Source organism: Odontesthes bonariensis, chromosome 24 (genome assembly GCF_027942865.1).
Source record: "Odontesthes bonariensis isolate fOdoBon6 chromosome 24, fOdoBon6.hap1, whole genome shotgun sequence".
NCBI classification, from domain to species: Eukaryota; Metazoa; Chordata; class Actinopteri; order Atheriniformes; family Atherinopsidae; genus Odontesthes; species Odontesthes bonariensis.
This window is the reverse complement of record NC_134529.1, coordinates 26,298,445-26,315,158: the sequence shown is the minus strand read 5'-3', so window position 1 is coordinate 26,315,158 and position 16,714 is coordinate 26,298,445. Positions and strand designations below refer to the sequence as shown.

At 40.9% G+C, this 16,714-nt stretch overlaps 1 protein-coding gene across 2 annotated transcripts in view; it reads right to left on the bottom strand.

The window, feature by feature from the left end:
• Positions 1-7,315, bottom strand: part of cnih3 (cornichon family AMPA receptor auxiliary protein 3) — a 160,128-nt gene extending 152,813 nt beyond the window's left edge. For both annotated transcript variants that reach the window (XM_075458666.1, XM_075458665.1), the window contains exon 1: positions 6,745-7,315. In XM_075458666.1, the coding sequence (XP_075314781.1) occupies positions 6,745-6,822 (78 nt within the window). In that variant the 5' untranslated portion in view covers positions 6,823-7,315. The remainder of the gene's footprint in view (positions 1-6,744) is intronic.
• Between the last annotated feature and the right edge of the window lie 9,399 nt (positions 7,316-16,714).

Here is a 16,714-nt window from a genome sequence, read left to right as displayed (position 1 = left end):
AGACCACATATTGCAGTTTTAACATATTTCGCTCAGGAAACAATCACTACTAATGTGTGAATATGCTTGTTAGTTAAAAAACGAAATACTGTGTAGCACAGATAGCATCACAACATATATATCACAGACAGAAACGAAGCAAATATGTGATGAAACTGCGACTCTAACAAGCTTTGTGAGGGAAAAGCAAGTTGTAAATAGTCTAATGAGTATATTAAAAGCAATAACATTTTTGTGTTATTCCTATTATTTTTCTTGTCCAGATTTGGATAAGAAGAGAAGACCCATACAGTTGTCATGATGCTGCATAAAAGACTTAAAATACTTGTTGATTATGGATTTTAACTTATCAACTGCTCACCGTCAAAGCTCATTAACAGTATCTATGAACAGTTTCTCTTCTAACAACATATTCCATGCACTAAATCAGACCCAACCTCCCACAATATCATAGAAACTCCAATTGAGAGCGTGATTGATGCGACTTTGTTCTCCTGACCTCTGCAACACTGCTAAGACAAGCTCAATATCATATCCGAGCCATGAGCCTTTTCCATCCATCATGTGTGCACCGGGGAGAGTCTGGCTTGCTCTGAGCTTTAATGATACAATACAACTCTTCAATGATACAGTGGAGAGTACATTAAGGGGCTGTATTCACATGCAGAATTGCAGGATTCAGAATTGCTCGAGAAGAGTGGGAGGGTTGAAGCGCTCAGCTGTAGAGCTCAGGGGAGGTCGCAGATCACCTTGTGTGTTAATTAAAATTGCTTTGTAAGCACATATGCGAGTGCTCCCAAGGGTATTTAACATGTTTTATTTTCTGTGAGGAATACATTTATTTGAAGTCTGGTTTGAAGTGAAGCATTCAAAGTTTCATTTTATATCACAGCAAGAGTACTAGGAGATTCTTATAATCACTATTACATTTATGATTACAACGTAAAAATACTTCTTGTTGAGCTGTTAGTTTCTAACAGTCAGGCAATATATTCTTTTGTTGAAAAAAAAAACAAAAAAACAATGTCATATTTCAGCTGAAAATAACTCTCAAAATTGCTATTCATCCGGATAACAAAGTCCACAATCCTTTTGGACCATCAAACAAACAAAGTATTTTTACACTTAAGATTGTCTGAAATAACCAAATTCGGGATGTGACTTGAAAAATTGTTCCTGATCATCTGACATTTTCACATGTTAATTCAGTTACACCAGATCTGAGATCAGTGCACACACATTCATGTGAAAAAGAAAGTAACAGGTTATAAAGTCTCTGGTGACCAACAACATGTGACATTTTTTCACCGTGTCATTACTTATTTCACAAAAACAAAGCCAAAATACAGAAACGGTGCATAAATAACTAATTGTATCCTTTGATTCAGTAGCTTACAGACCCAGCAGGAATAACTTAAAGTGATACTCCGGAGTAGATTCACCCTGGGGTCATTTGAACCGTGATATCCAGCCAAGTAGCCCACCCGCAGTTTTTTCGATATTGGCTGAACATCAGCTGAGTTACTGACTTATCCCGAATAGCTTCGTACAAGGGTTAATGGATCCTGGTCCATTTCTCCAAAATTACCACACTAAAATCACATGCCATGACACCAAACTTCTACAGTAGTACAAATATGGTCTGTACTCACCAAACGATGCATTTGGAAGTTTGAAAATAGTCCAGGAGTTTATTATTATCAACACAAGCCTGATAGCTTATCTGCAGCTAAAGCTGCGTCGACGTCACTTCAGGGAGCTGGGAGCTTCAAAGTGAGATGAGGGTTGATCTACTACTGTAGACAACAAAGTATATGCTATATTCTACATGTTTTTTTAATGAATTTTTATGTTGTAGAGTTGTGAAATTATTTTATCAATGGAGAAATTGAGCAGCCTTGCTTTGTTGTCTACAGTAGTAGATCAACCCTCATCTTACTTTGAAGCTCCCAGCTCCCTGAAGTGACGTCGACGCAGCTTTAGCTGCAGAGAAGCTATCAGGCTTGTGTTGATAATAATAAACTCCTGGACTATTTTCAAACTTCCAAATGCATTGTTTGGTGAGTACAGACCATATTTGTACTACTGTAGAAGTTTGGTGTCATGGCATGTGATTTTAGTGTGGTAATTTTGGAGATACGGACCAGGATCCATTAACCCTTGTACGAAGCTATTCGGGATAACTCAGTAACTCAGCTGATGTTCAGCCAATATCGAAAAAACTGCGGGTGGGCTACTTGGCTGGATATCACGGTTCAAATGACCCCAGGTTGAATCTACTCCGGAGTATCACTTTAAGTAACTATTTGACGTTATCCATCCTTCACACTATTGTGGAGACATTTTGGCCCAGATTTCTTCACAGTGTTGCTTCAGTTCATTAAAGTGTGCAGACATTTATTTCTGCACCGTTTTCTTCAGGTCCCAGCACAGCATTTCCATCAGAGTAAGGTTTGGAGTTTGACTGGACCATCACAGTACCTTGATTATTTTCTTTTTCAGCTATTCTACTAGAGATTTACTGGTGTTCTTGAGGTCACTGTTCTGTTGCATGACACAATTTCAGCCTAGCTTTCAGCCAGTGAACAGCCTCACATTTAACTCCAGAATATTTTTGTAGAAAGAGAAATTCATGGTCGACTCAATGACTGCAAAGGAGTCCAAATCAAACCCCCCCCCCAGGATATTTTCAAAGTAAATCAGCATTGTTTATGCTGATATGCTGTGTTTTTTCCCCAGCCATACATGATACTGTATTATGGCCAAACTCCCTACTCTGGCTTCATTTCTCCATAGGATATTGCTCTAGAAGAGTTGTGGTTTGTTTAGATGCATGTTTTCTCCTGAAAAACTTCCAAATAAGACAAACTTGTACTGATATTTTCAAATTTTTCTGTCATGAACTTTAACATTTAACATGCTAACTGTGACCTGTAGACTCTAAGTCAGAGATACTCATTGCACAGCTCGCGAGCCTCATGCGGCTCCTCAAGCTTTAATTGGCGGCTCACACTCGCATAGTAGCTTATGACAATATGGTAACAATTACAATACATTTTTTCAAATAACATACAGCGAATACTGCACAGTATTAGGTATTTTTATTAAGTTTGCATTTTTGTAGTATTAAGTATTTTCATTAGGTATTAATTAAGGCTTAATGGTGTTTCCTAAAGGGGGGAATGTTAAACATGGCAACACAGCTCGCTTAAACCACCATCACACTGGACCGCAGAGCACGCTAGCTCCTTTAGCCAGCGCGAGATGCATGGACAATGGATCGGTTTTTAATTAAAAAGGGGCAAAAACCAGCACAAAAACTATGCTCATCTTGAATGTCTCACTATGATTACAACAACAAACTACAAATACAACATGAAGAAAGTCGAGGACATGCATGCCAGCTTCCGCTCATCCCAGTATTAAGGCAAATGTGGTCTTAATTGAAAATGTATTGGCTGTGTTATTTCTTTTTTTGTGGGATGTTTTATATGTAGAAATGCATATTTGCAAAAGGGGACTCAGTATGTTGTCGTAAAAGTGGCTCTTCCCTTGATTTTGCTGCCAATGTGGCTCTTGTGAAAAAAATAGTGAGTATCACTGCTCTAAGTTGTCACTTCTTGGCTCTTTGTCATTGTCTGGGCTTTGAACTGTCTAAGCTTGGGGTGAACTTAGTGTGATGTCCACACCTGTCTTTAATGTTTTCCCTTTGTAAATTAAGGCATTGAAAGAGGTGATCACACTTAATGATGATCAATAAATAAAGGGTAGTTAATTAGCAGCACGTGACTGCTATTTACTCTCTTGAATCCTTGGGAATCAGTGTGGGTGTACTTAGTTTTTCCCACACTGCATTTTGGTCTAAAATTATTTCAATAAATAATGATACAAATTTATAAGAGTATATTTATTTTTTACTCTCATTTTAGAGGATTTTGTCTTCGATTGGGACGGTTAACATGTTTTTGCAAAGTAAATCCTTCAATGACAAAAGCACATGAAACATAAGAAGATGTGAAAGGATTCTATACAGCAGCTACAGAAGCAAACTGACAAAAAAGACAAAAAGAGACATGTAAAATTAACAATATTAATGACATACCACTGTATATGAAGAAAAAAATGTCCACACTCACAACTGTTATATTAAAAACAGGTGAAAAAAATGGAAATAAAGGCAAAGGAAGAAGCAACCACCCTAATAGAGCTAAAAGCAGTACAAACGTTAAAAAGCTAACACAAAGAGACCAGAAATGATGACATGGGCACCTAAAGAGAAGCAAAAACCACTAGGAATCATTGAAAAGACAAAATTACATCAACGAATGGACAACTTCCATGAAGACTGAAAATAAATAATAATAATGAAAAAGACAAATGCCAAGAAATTGTCAACAAAAGCAAATAAACGAAGACCCTGAATAACTTTACAGAGCTATAACCCAACACAAAGAATCAAAAATGTGGAGGCCAATGCCTCATATGCCATGAAAGATATTCGATAGAATTATTATGTGTCCGTGTATATAAGACTTTAAATGACATGGTACTAAATCTCTCAATTAAATGTTGTTGAGTAACAATCAGTATATATGCATAGAAAGTGATGTAGCATGACAATACTCAAGTGAAATAAGTATGAACATGCTCTGAAAGAAGTGCAATACTTCATTTAATGCAGATACTTTTCTATAGGTCTATACTATTTGGACTATACAAACTGATTGGTGATACAGTGCTTTGGATAACATGTGCCAACCGATACTACTATTCATTTCAAATTAAGATTTTGTGGGATTTTATAGAGGGGCAGGATCAACTTATTCATCAAGGCATCACCTCCACTGTCGTGACATTTCAGCCTAAGGTGGGTGGCAAAAGAAAATGTTTTCAATTAAATCAGATCTTCAAAAAGATATCCAACATTCCCACGCAGACATTACAGAGTCGATTTATAATAGTTTTGGTGAGGGGGATGAAAGAAAAGTTGGATCAGATTAGCGGGAGAAGTGATGACTAGAAGGGTACAAAAAGTTAATTTACTTGGCAGGGTACAGTATGATTAATTAAGACCGATTCATGACAGAAGTCCCATCTGTGAGCAGCCATTTTCCATTTGACTCAGCTAGTCATGTTACTTGCTGACAGAGCTGGTAATCTTCTTTCGTCAGAAAAAAAGACAGTAGAATTTAGTAAAGAACTGTGGCAGGCATTGTGATCTTTGTCTCTTTATTTTCATTTACACGGTTTCATTTAATTTATAGCTTGATTTTACCCGAGGTGGTTTGACTCAGCTTATTTACACATTTCAGCAATGCATCGCTACTCAGATTAGCAAAAATGAATCTACTGGCCAAAAGGACAATCAGGAGCAGGATTCAATTTTCTTTTTTCTGTCTCCCTCCATGCAGGTCTTTGAAACCAGATGAGTCTAGAAATTAAATGAAAATGACTGATGAGGAGGTGGCTACCTGCCAGTGACTGATAGAGGTGAAAGAATAGTTGAAGCCAAACCCCCCCATATTTTGGCAAGTGGCTGATGTTACAGTGCAGTCTTGGTTCTACAGCTCCATACACCACACAGCCTCTTCCTAATTATATTTCCTCACAGTATGGATCCCCAGCTTATTATACTGCCTGTGTGTATCACTGTGGAGGGGAACCAGAGTAGGGGACACCTCCACTGCTTCTGTCATCTTAAGCAGAATACAAAACAAAGTGAATTCCTGACAGAGCTACAGAGTATTTTTTCCATTGAGGTCTTTTTTTTTTTTTTTTTACCATTACTGAATTTACACCACCGTTTGAACCAATTCATTTTGTTGTCCATCTTTTACATCAGGTATTACTGAGATGCTGTACTGCATATCTGGTCTATTGTGCAGTTTTCTGCACAATTACTCAGTATCAATTGCACTGTCATAATTGTCTTCACTCTCACTGTTCCAGACTCTACCATCTGCTTTGTGTGCAGATACATGGATCATTGTTTGACAGGCAGGCAGACAGCTACTATTAACTGTAACTGCAAAGGAAGCAGTTATCACATGTGCATCAGGTTTGGGGTTGTTCCCTGGCAAAAAAAAAAAAAAAAAAACAGAACCCAGGAAAAAGGCTGAAAGACCTGACCCAAATCTGTCTTTACATAAGTCCCTGCATGATGGAGATGTTGCTCAGACAGCTAATAATTAGATTATTCAAATATCTGAAAGCTGACTGCATTATTGGCACAGATGTGTGGCTGAGCTGAGGCTTGATTCAAGGCAGAGGGAGAAGTGCAGGGAGATGAGAAAGGAGATAGCACTCTACAAGATTTCCTAATTGATCTGGAAGGAAGGCTGTGTAATTGATCTGAAGGATGCTGCACAGCGTTGCAGGCATCCCTGCATTTCGAACTGGGTCAGTATAAAGTGGCCAAATACAAAGAACATTGTGACGAGGTGGTGAAAAAGCTGAGTGCACAAGAGAGATTTTGCAGCAGGCAACACAGGTGTGCACTCCAGTGTTCCAAAAAAAAAAAATTGACTACAGACAGAAATCTGCGACATTTAACAACACGAGTTAAAATTAAGCGGCTGTATGATCGGGGCTGTTGGCTGTGTAGCACCCTTACGCACACCTGCACGTACAAGCACACATCCCTGAGGATGACACCATTCCTTATTAGAATGAAAATTCAAGTCAAATCACAAAAAAAATAAAAATAAATAAAATTTAAAAAAAATCAAACCATTAGGTACTTACGTGCCATATTGCGAAGAAGATAAGAGACACACAGAGGACCAGAGACAGCATGTAGCAGAAGGCAGCAAAAGTGAACATAATTGAAAGGGGAAATGGTGGACAATTTCCCAAAGAAGCACGATTCCACTGGCAAACATCTAAATCAAAGAGGAGGATAAAAAATGGGGGCAGAGGAATAAAGTTCTCACGTCGCCATGGAAAGCCGAAGCGGTGCTATCACCATGACTTCAACCTCCACAGTGTTTGCTACAATTTGTTGCTGAAGACCTCTACAGAAAAATCAGCCGTGCGTCCACCCAGCAGCGGAGATGTGAAGGGGAATCCTGAGCTGGTCTCAGATCAGTACATTTTGGAAGGTGATCATGTAGAAATCATAGATGCTCTTCGGGCTTCGCGTTGGACTGATGCGAGGAGGTAATGCGTAAACCCATCTGTGAGAGATGAATGAAAAGGTAATCCATTCAGCAGCTGACAGAGTCCTGCTGTAGATGAGCGGTGGTGGTGTCATGTGAGGAGCCCCTCGCCACTTGGTGAATGCTGTTTTCTCCTGCAGACAAACCAAAGAGCAGCGAGCGGAACGCGCATTTAGGTGTGAACAGGTGGATTTAAAAGCGCAGAACCCGCTCGCTTGCGTGTGTAGCGAATGGTGTGTGTGTGTGTGTGTGTGTGTGTGTCCGTGTGTGTGTGTGTGTGTGTGTGTGTGTCTCTGTGTGTTTACGGATTTACAGATTCACAAAATCTGCAATTCAGGTGCACTATTTTGTGGTTTATGACTGAACATTTTAACCTCGAACCTCGGCCCTGGGTCTAAAACCAATAAAGCGAAGCAATATTCTATGGTCACCTTGACGAGAAAGTCCAGGTTAATCGATATTTCAAATGACATCAAACATAATCACATATGATTTTATACTCTCCCCGGATTAAAGGATCCAACAGGAGTTATCTTTTAGACATGATAAAATCGGAATCTGAAAATTCTGTTTCATGGATATCTGTTTCATGGAAGGCAGTAAGATTTCACCGAGGCTGCTGTGAGCCTGTATTTAAACTGTGAGCATGACGCCACCTCATGGCGCTTTTATAAATTACGAGGGGAATGAATAAATTGTCAAATTTTTACAGATGGTTTATGTAGTTCAAAACGTAAAACACTATTCTGCTTAATTTTAACACTTGCTGCTTCTTGTAGCTTTTCTGTAATTAATATCTGTTGAAAATAGAACAAGGTAAATTAATGGAGCTCCATGGAGCTCTGAAAGCAAAATGCTTTAAAAGCTTTCCAGGGTAAAATAGTGCCTCCAGTCGATAGCACAGGGACATCAAACTTAACTGCAAAACTGTAAAAAAAAAAAGAAAAAAAAAAAGACTTAAGAATAGTGTGGATTTTTTTTTCTCTTTTAAAATAGGCGGCAGACAGCATCTTGCTAACACTTGTATAACAATGAAAACATGCTTTGAAATGATAGTTGAAAAAAAAAAGATTCAGTTACATCAGTGCAGCTTTAATTATTATTATTGTTACTGTTTTTTCCAGACAGTGCCAGTTAAAGGGATATGCCACCCCCAGGCCAAATTAAGTGTATCCCCACATTCCCGAAACATAAATAAGTGTGGGAGCGTTTTCCTGGCGACCCAGGCATTGTCCAAATCTCACAGCACTGGCCACTGCTTGGTTGCGCATAATACATACATGCTAGCGTCGCCAGCGTCGCCAATCGAAATATTTCACCCAACGTGAATTAATTTACTTGATTTACCTAATTACTGTGTGAGTGGTGTACTTTCACATCGAGTGCAAATGACTGTGTAAACAACACGCAAGGCTTGGTTTGCTCATGTCGGTTTGGGAACTAGTTTCCAGTGCGGAAAACACAGCCGAAGCACACTCCCCGCTACGTCATTGGGAATCCCCCCCCCTGGCTGCTTCACGCTGGTTTGTTTGAGGAAAGCGGGGGTGGGGATTGCCAAAGACGTAGCGGGGAGTGTGCTTCGGCTGTGTTTTCCGCACTGGAAACTAGTTCCCAAACCGACATGAGCAAACCAAGCCTTCTGTGTTGATTTACACAGTCATTTGCACTTGATGTCAAAGTACACCACTGACACAGTAATTAGAAGGTAAATCAAGTAAATTAATTCACGTTGGGCGAAATATTTCGATTGGCGACGCTAGCATGTATGTATTACGCGCAACCAAGCAGTGGTCAGTGCTGTGAGATTCGGACAATGCCGAAAACGCTCCCACACACTTATTTATGTCTCGGGAATGCAGGGATACACTTAATTTGGCCTGGGAGTGGCATATCCCTTTAAAGCTCATGTAGAGCACACATGGTCCCCCTTAAAATCAAAAGCTAGCATACATGTAAAGTAGTTGATAAATACATTATAGGCTGGATTTGATAAACTGATGAAGCCAATATAGGTTTTGATAAATGATCTTTCAAAGGAAAATGCAACAATAGGAGCTTTCGAAGAAGACTACATACAAATTACCAAAACACATTTGGTTAATGACTCCGAGCTTCTGAGGCTACATGCCCACGACAACGTTAACGACAGATAAACGCAGAACATTTCGACCGATGTGCCTATCTTGCACACGGCGACGGCGTTTTTAGGAGTTCAAAACGGAGAAAACACAAACGCCCCCCAGAGTGGAGATCTTGAAAACTTTCCAACCTCTCGTCGCCGTAGGAACAGTTCAAAACGTAGAAGTGCGTTTTTTGCACACGTTAAGTGGGTAGTTCTCCATGAACGACTCCCATATCTCACTATATTTATTTTGGACACTCTCCCAATCCACATTATCCACTGCCTTCCTGGCTTTGTAGTTCAGTGTCGTGTTCAGGAGCAACTGGACCTCATCATCTGTCCAAACAAAGTTTGAAGGCGTACTGTTGTTGCCGCCGCGCTTCGCCATTTTCTTCCAACTGACGCAGAGGAAGTAGCCACAAAACAGGCATTTCTCATATTTATTAATATATAACAATATAACTCATAACAATACCAAAGGTATTGTTGCTACTGCCACCTACGTCCGGGGCGTGCATACTACATCGGCAAACTGCGAGTTTTATGAGTTTTATACGTTTTCCCTGTTCCCATGGATAGACAGATATCCACCCCCAAGACGCTCGTGAGAACGCAGATAAATTGTGGAGGAAAAAAACGGACATCTGCGTTTATGCTTCAGAGCGTTGTCATGGGCACATAGCCTGAGTTTTCTTAAGCAAACATTGTTTGTAAAAAGAAGATTTAAAAAGAGTTTACAGCATGTATGGGCTGCATGTACAATAAGAAAAATTGTGATTGTTTGTTATCTCTGTGCAGCAAATACTCCAATCCTGAGAAAAATGAGTGTGAAATTAGGCATGAGGACTGACTGACTTTGACTGCTGAGCACATGTAGGATATTCACAACATATATGAATATAAATTAAATTTACACCATAAATTCAAGTAACAAAGTGTGAGAATAAGGTCACCTAGTCAGTTTTGGATTACATTTGAAATATAAAAATGAAATGTGCTGCACCGTAACTTTTCTGTTTCTTTCTTATTGATAGCACATTAAAGTTGTTAAATGAATAGTTCAATCGCTAATCACTACTGACTGAGACAGTACTAAACAAAACTGCAGAACCAGCACACTGTTTTGTCTTCAAGATAGTAAGAACTGTTGAACTATTGTTAAATTTCTGTTTGTATTGTTTAATTTTTCAAATTTCTCCACATCAAAAATAAGTCCTGTTCTTGCAAGGCGTCTTTATTTATATAGCGCATTTCATACAACAGGCAACTCAATGTGCTTTACATAAATACAAGGCATTTAAAAGAACAGCATAAAGCAGCATAAAAACAAGCACTTTAAAGAGAAAAAAATAGAATGAAAATTAAAAGCAATCAAAGAAGAGGGGAAAAAGAAAAATATTAACTCAGAGAAATGTTTTTAACCTTGATTTAAAAGTGCTTACCGTTGGGGCTTATTTCAGTCCTGCTGGTAGTTTGTTCCAGTTGTGTGCAGCATAACAGCTAAAAGCTGCTTCACCGTGTCTAGTTTGAACTCTGGGCTCCATTATCTGACCTGAGTTAGTAGATCTCAGAGCTCTACTGGGTTTATACTCTGCTAGCATGTCATTCATGTATTCTGGACCTAAACCATTCCGTGATTTGTAGACGAGTAGCAGAACTTTAAAATCTATTCTGACCGGGAGCCAATGTAAAGACTTGAGAACTGGGGTGATGTGATGTGATCTCTTTGTTCTGGTTAAAACTCGGGCAGCAGCGTTCTGGATGAGCTGCAGCTGTTTGAGACTCTTTTGGGGGAGTCCAGTCAGAAGACCGTTACAGTAGTCAAGTCTGCTGGAGATGAAAGCATGAATCAGCTTCTCCTGATCTGTTTGGGACATGAAACCCTTAATTCTGGATATGTTCTTAAGTTGATAAAAGGCTGATTTGGTGACTGATTTGATATGATTGTTGAAGGTCAGGTCTGGGTCTATCAGCACGCCGAGGTTCCGGACTTGGTCTTTAGTTTCTAAAGACAGTGACTCAAGATGTTTACTGACGGCAAACCTCTTCTCTTTGTTGCCAAACACAATGACCTCGGTTTTTTCTTGATTTAACTGAAGGAAATTTTGGTTCATCCACTTTTTGACTTGCTCTAAGCAGTCGCACAACGACTCTATAGGACTGCAGTCATCTGGAGACAGTGCAAGGTATATCTGTGTGTCATCTGCATAGCTGTGGTAGTTGACTTTAGAGTTCTTCAGAATTTGATCCAGAGGCAGCATGTATAGAGTGAACAGAAGGGGTCCAAGAACTGACCCCTGAGGAACTCCACGTCATAGCCACTCAATCAGAGTGATTACTTCCAATAGTCACAAAATAACTCCGCTCCTCCAAGTAGGACCTGAACCATTCTAGGACTGTCCCACTGAGTCCTGCCCAAGTGTCCAACCTGTTCAGCAGTATAATGTGATCCACAGTGTCAAATGCAGCACTGAGATCCAACAATACCAGAACTGACAACTTCTAGAGTCAATTGTGTACCTATCTATCCAACAGCTAAAGCTTGGCCTACTTGGGTCATGCAACGTACCTTATATACATCCTCATTTAAAAGAATTCATGTCATGCGATTTATTTAAACGAATAAAATTACCTAGGAGCTTACACTTCCATTAAAATTTGCCTAAAAAAAATTAACTTACTAAGGAGGCAGCTCCGAGTTAGGCAACTGCCTATATTGTGATTAGAAAAGACTGGGAGTATTTTCAAAAAAATCCTCTCAGCCTACTTTCAGACTTGTAAATGGTCAACTTAAAGTCTTAACCTTGATTATCAGGTAATCATTTATCTAAAGTGTGTATAAAAAAACTGTATAGGAATGTATTGGATGCAACTTATGCCCTTAATACAGGCTATTTTTGAGCAGTTGTAGTTTCACTACTGCAGACACACATTAATCGGCTAAAGTGTTTTTTTATTGACTGTCTGTTTAAGATTTTTAAGAAGAGTTATAATTCAGGGCTCCATGGTTTTAAAGCAAATAAATGCTCATTTCCTTAACTGTAATATTTTAAAATTACCTTCTTTCAAGCCTCAAACCAGCCAATGATGCAAACTAGATGCGTATCTGACAACTAGCCAGCTAATTGAGCTGTTTACCTAAATTGGCAAGGAATTATGAGATGAGGAAAAGTTTGACAAATATGGTTAAGAGCTAATTCTAAACACTGCACAGCAGATGTTGGACAGGATGCACACCTGTTCAGAGAATCAGATTATTGCTTGGTGGATGGAAGGGCTAAATTAATCATTTGTGCTCAATCTGTAATGTGCTCATTCTTACAAAGTTACACTTGTGGATTCATTTTAAGAGTCAAAATGGCTCTGCAAAGGTAGAAAGCTGCTTCTTTGCCCGCTTTGAAAAATCAGTGCAGCACTCACCTGCTCCAGCTGGCTCCTGCTCGACACCAACCCTGCCTCTACCCGGTCCTTGCACCCCTCCACTCACTGTACAGGAGCACGATGTCAGACGGCTGCTCCTGGCAGTGAACCCTAAGAAGGCTGCCGGCCCAGTCGGAGTTCCTGGTAAGGTGCTCAGAGCGTGTGCCCACCATCTCGCCCTCATCTTCACAAGAATATTCAACCTAGCCCAGGCAGTCATCCCGCCCTGCCTAAAATCAGCCAGTCATCCCAGTGCCGAAAAAGACTCCCACCACCAGCCTAAATGATTATCGTCCTGTGGCCCTCACTCCGCTAATCATGAAGTGCTTTGCTGACGTTGAAGTGGAGATTGTTGTCCTGGCACCAGTTCTCCAGGTGTTCAATCTCCTCCAAGTAGGTCCTCTCGTTGTTGTCTGAGATCAGGCCTACCACAACAGTGTCGTCAGCAAACTTAATGATGGTGGTGGAGCTGGAAGTGTCGACGCAGTCAGAGATGTACAGTGAGTACAGCAGAGGGCTCAAGACACAGCCCTGGGGTGCTCCAGTGCTGAGGGTGAGGGTACGTGAGACATGTTTGCCTACACACACAGCTTGTGGTCTGTCTGTCAGGAAGTTGGAGATCCACTAACACAGGGATGGGTGGAGTTCCAGATCTTCCAGCTTTGTGGTGAGTTTGGAGGGAATAATAGTGTTAAATGCTGAGCTGTAGTCGACAAACAGCATTTTAACATAATTACCCCTCCCAGTGTCCAGGTGTGAAAGGGTTGTGTGGAGCAGATGGGTGATGGCATCGTCTGTAGACCGGCTAGGGCGGTACTCAAACTGGAGTGGGTCCATGGATGCAGGCAGTGCAGAAGTGATGAAGTCTCTCACCAGTGTTTCAAAGCACTTCATCACCACTGATGTGAGGGCTACTGGGCGATAGTCATTGAGACATGCGGGCTGGGGTTTCTTGGGGACAGGAACAATGACAGACTGTTTGAAGCATGTTGGTAAGATGCCCTGCGCCAGAGAGAGATTAAAGATTATGATAGCTCTTCTGCACAGGCTTTCAGGACTCGTCCGCAGATTCCGTCGGGTCCTGCTGCCTTCCTGGTATTCACTCTCTTAAACACTTTTCGTACATCTCTTTCTGTGATGGTGAAGGGACTCTGATCTCTGACACACTCTCCTCTGTCAGCAGCACCATTAGCACAATAAGTGTGATTAACACTGTTAGCGCCATTAGCACTGCTAACCGCAGCCTCGAAACGAGCATAGAAGGTGTTTAGCTCGTTCGCCAGAGATGAGTCCGCACTCTCCAGTCTGCAAGGTTGGCTCTTGTAATCTGTTATTGTTCTTAGTCCTTGCCACAGGTCCCTAGAATCACCGTGCTGGAATTGTGACTCTAGTTTCCTTCCGCAGCGCCGCTTCGCCTCTTTTACCGCTTTGCCCACTCTGTATGACGCAGCCTTGTAGTCGTCCATGTTCCCGCTGATAAGCCCCGCGTTGTAGGCAGCAGTGCGGGTGTTCAGAGCATCGCGAATGGTTTTGTCCACCCACGGCTTCTGGTTGGGAAACCTCTTGACAATAGTCTTTTGAACTGTATCATCAGTCAGTTTCCCGACAAATCCCACAACCGCTTCCGTAAACACGTTGATGTCATCAGAGCTGCGCCGGAACATGTCCCAGTCTGCGTCATCCAGAGCGTCCTGCAGCGCAGCCACCGATTGGTCCGTCCACAGCGTGACCTCCCTCTGAACCGGAACTGGAAAATCCTACTTAAGTAAAAGTCATAAGTACTGACTTTGAAATTTACTTTAAGTATTAAAAGCAAAAGTACTCGCGCTATTGGTTGTCTTTCAATGTCTAGGCCATTTTGATGAAGAATGCAGGTATAGCTACTGGTAATACTTAAAGGTGGGGTAGGGGATCTTTTTCTGGAACATTTTTGTACATATTGCTTGAAATACTCTTCACACCCCCATTGCAACCAATTAATTAAAAGTTTTGACACAAATATGAAAAGTTTTAGTGGCCTCTAGAACGTACAATCTAGGAAAAACAGTATCCAATCATTGTGAACGGACCGTTAACAATGATTGGATTCTGATGCCGTCTATCAAACTGCAATCTGCTCCTCCCTCCCCCTCCTTCCCCCTGTGCTCGTACCCTGCTCCGTGAACGAATTACGTGTCCAGAAGCTTGGCAGGAAGCTAAACTAGAGCCAGCTTGGCTAGCACCTAGCATTATTAAACGTATAGTTATCATATACTAAATACTAAATACGGCAACGATCGATGCTTGCTGTCAGAACAGCGCTCGTGCACCTTCGTGCTCGTGCGCGTTCATGTACTCTAGAGGCGTGCCTTCGGGGGGAAGAAAAGGGTTAGGACTTTTTACCTGTGTATTTTCAAAATGCAGCTTCGCTGGACTCAAAATCCAGGATCTCCTACCCTACCTTTAAGCTTCTACAGAAGTCACTGTTAGTAAAAACTATAAGCAACGTTGAAGCTGACAGAGCCACCTGATTGGTTTAAACATATTTTTGTGTAGGCAACGTTATGGCGAAACTGCATTTATAAAATGTAACGAGTAACAACACATATTGTAGAAATGTAGTGGAGTAGAAAGTATAGATAATAGCTGCAAAATGTAATGGAGTAAAAGTCGAAAGTATGCATTATTATTTTTACTTAAGTAAAGTACAAATACGGAAACATTTACTTAAGTACAGTAACAAAGTAAAAATACTCCGTTACATTCCACCACTGCTTGTGGTGGAATATAGACTGTACAGACAAGTAAACTCCCGAGGAAGGTAGAAGGGACGAAACTTGAGGGCGAGAAGCTCCATGTTGGGTGTGCAAGAGCGCACAAGGGTCACAACATTGGCACTGTTGCACCACTTGTTGTTCACCATAACACACACTCCACCATCTTTTGACTTCCCGAGTCCATTGTCCTGTCCAAGCGGTGTACCGAAAAGAACTCGCCCAGCTGGATGGCGTGGTCCGGTACCGCTGGGTTCAGCCATGTCTCAGTGAAGCAGAGGAGGTTGCAGTCCCGAATGTCTCTCTGGAACTTGATTCTGGCCCGGAGGTCGTCGAGTTTGTTTTCCAGAGACTGGACGTTGGCTAGCAGGATACTAGGCAAGGGTGCACGGTGTGCTGTGGCCCTCAGCCTGTCCCTGACGCCGGCTCGCTTCCCTCTGGGCCGCCGCTGCTTCTTTGTTTCGCGACCTTTGTTGTTCCTCAGGATCTCACTCGGCCAGCTCGGATCTGGGGTTAAAAACGAGGTAAGGTGAGCGGATTGTATATTAATAGAGACAAGAGTGTCTCTATCATAACTTATCCGAACCATGTTGCAAAGTAAAAGTCAAAAAACGAACGGGAAATAAGATAATTTAGAGAAAAAAGAAAAAGTGTGGACGGAGCAGTTGAGACGGTGGCTGACCTCAGCAGCGCCATCTTCATATTCTATTCTATAACTGAAACATCATCTTCACATCATCACATTATCCCTGAATGCAGAGGAATAATATTAACAATTGGCAAGGACAGTTTTATTTTCAGATGCTTTCATTTTCTGGAATGATTGCAGTTTATGATATCTGTGGCCCATGCAATGATAGCTTTTTTGTTAGATAGTTCCAGAAGGTTTTTCTTTTTCTTTTAATTTTGCAAGTTAATGAGGACTTTATTTATGAAATAGACCAGACAAAGATTCCTTTTTTTTTTAAAATCTGAGCCAAAGGACACATCTTAGACACGCCCCATCAATTAAGGTCTCACACTAACTAGAACAACTCTTACTTTGATTATGGCACACATTTGCTTTGGCCTTATGTCAATGAGCTTATAAAATGTTACAACTTTAATTTATTCTCCAAAGTTGCATTTATTTTTCTAAGAAACTTGTATTGATGATTGATTGATGACCTCTATTTTTTCTGGTTTTTCCACTCTTTTCCAGTTTGAGTTCAATTAATTCTAGCATTGTCATTTTAGAATATACCTGTGCAAACTCAAAAGAA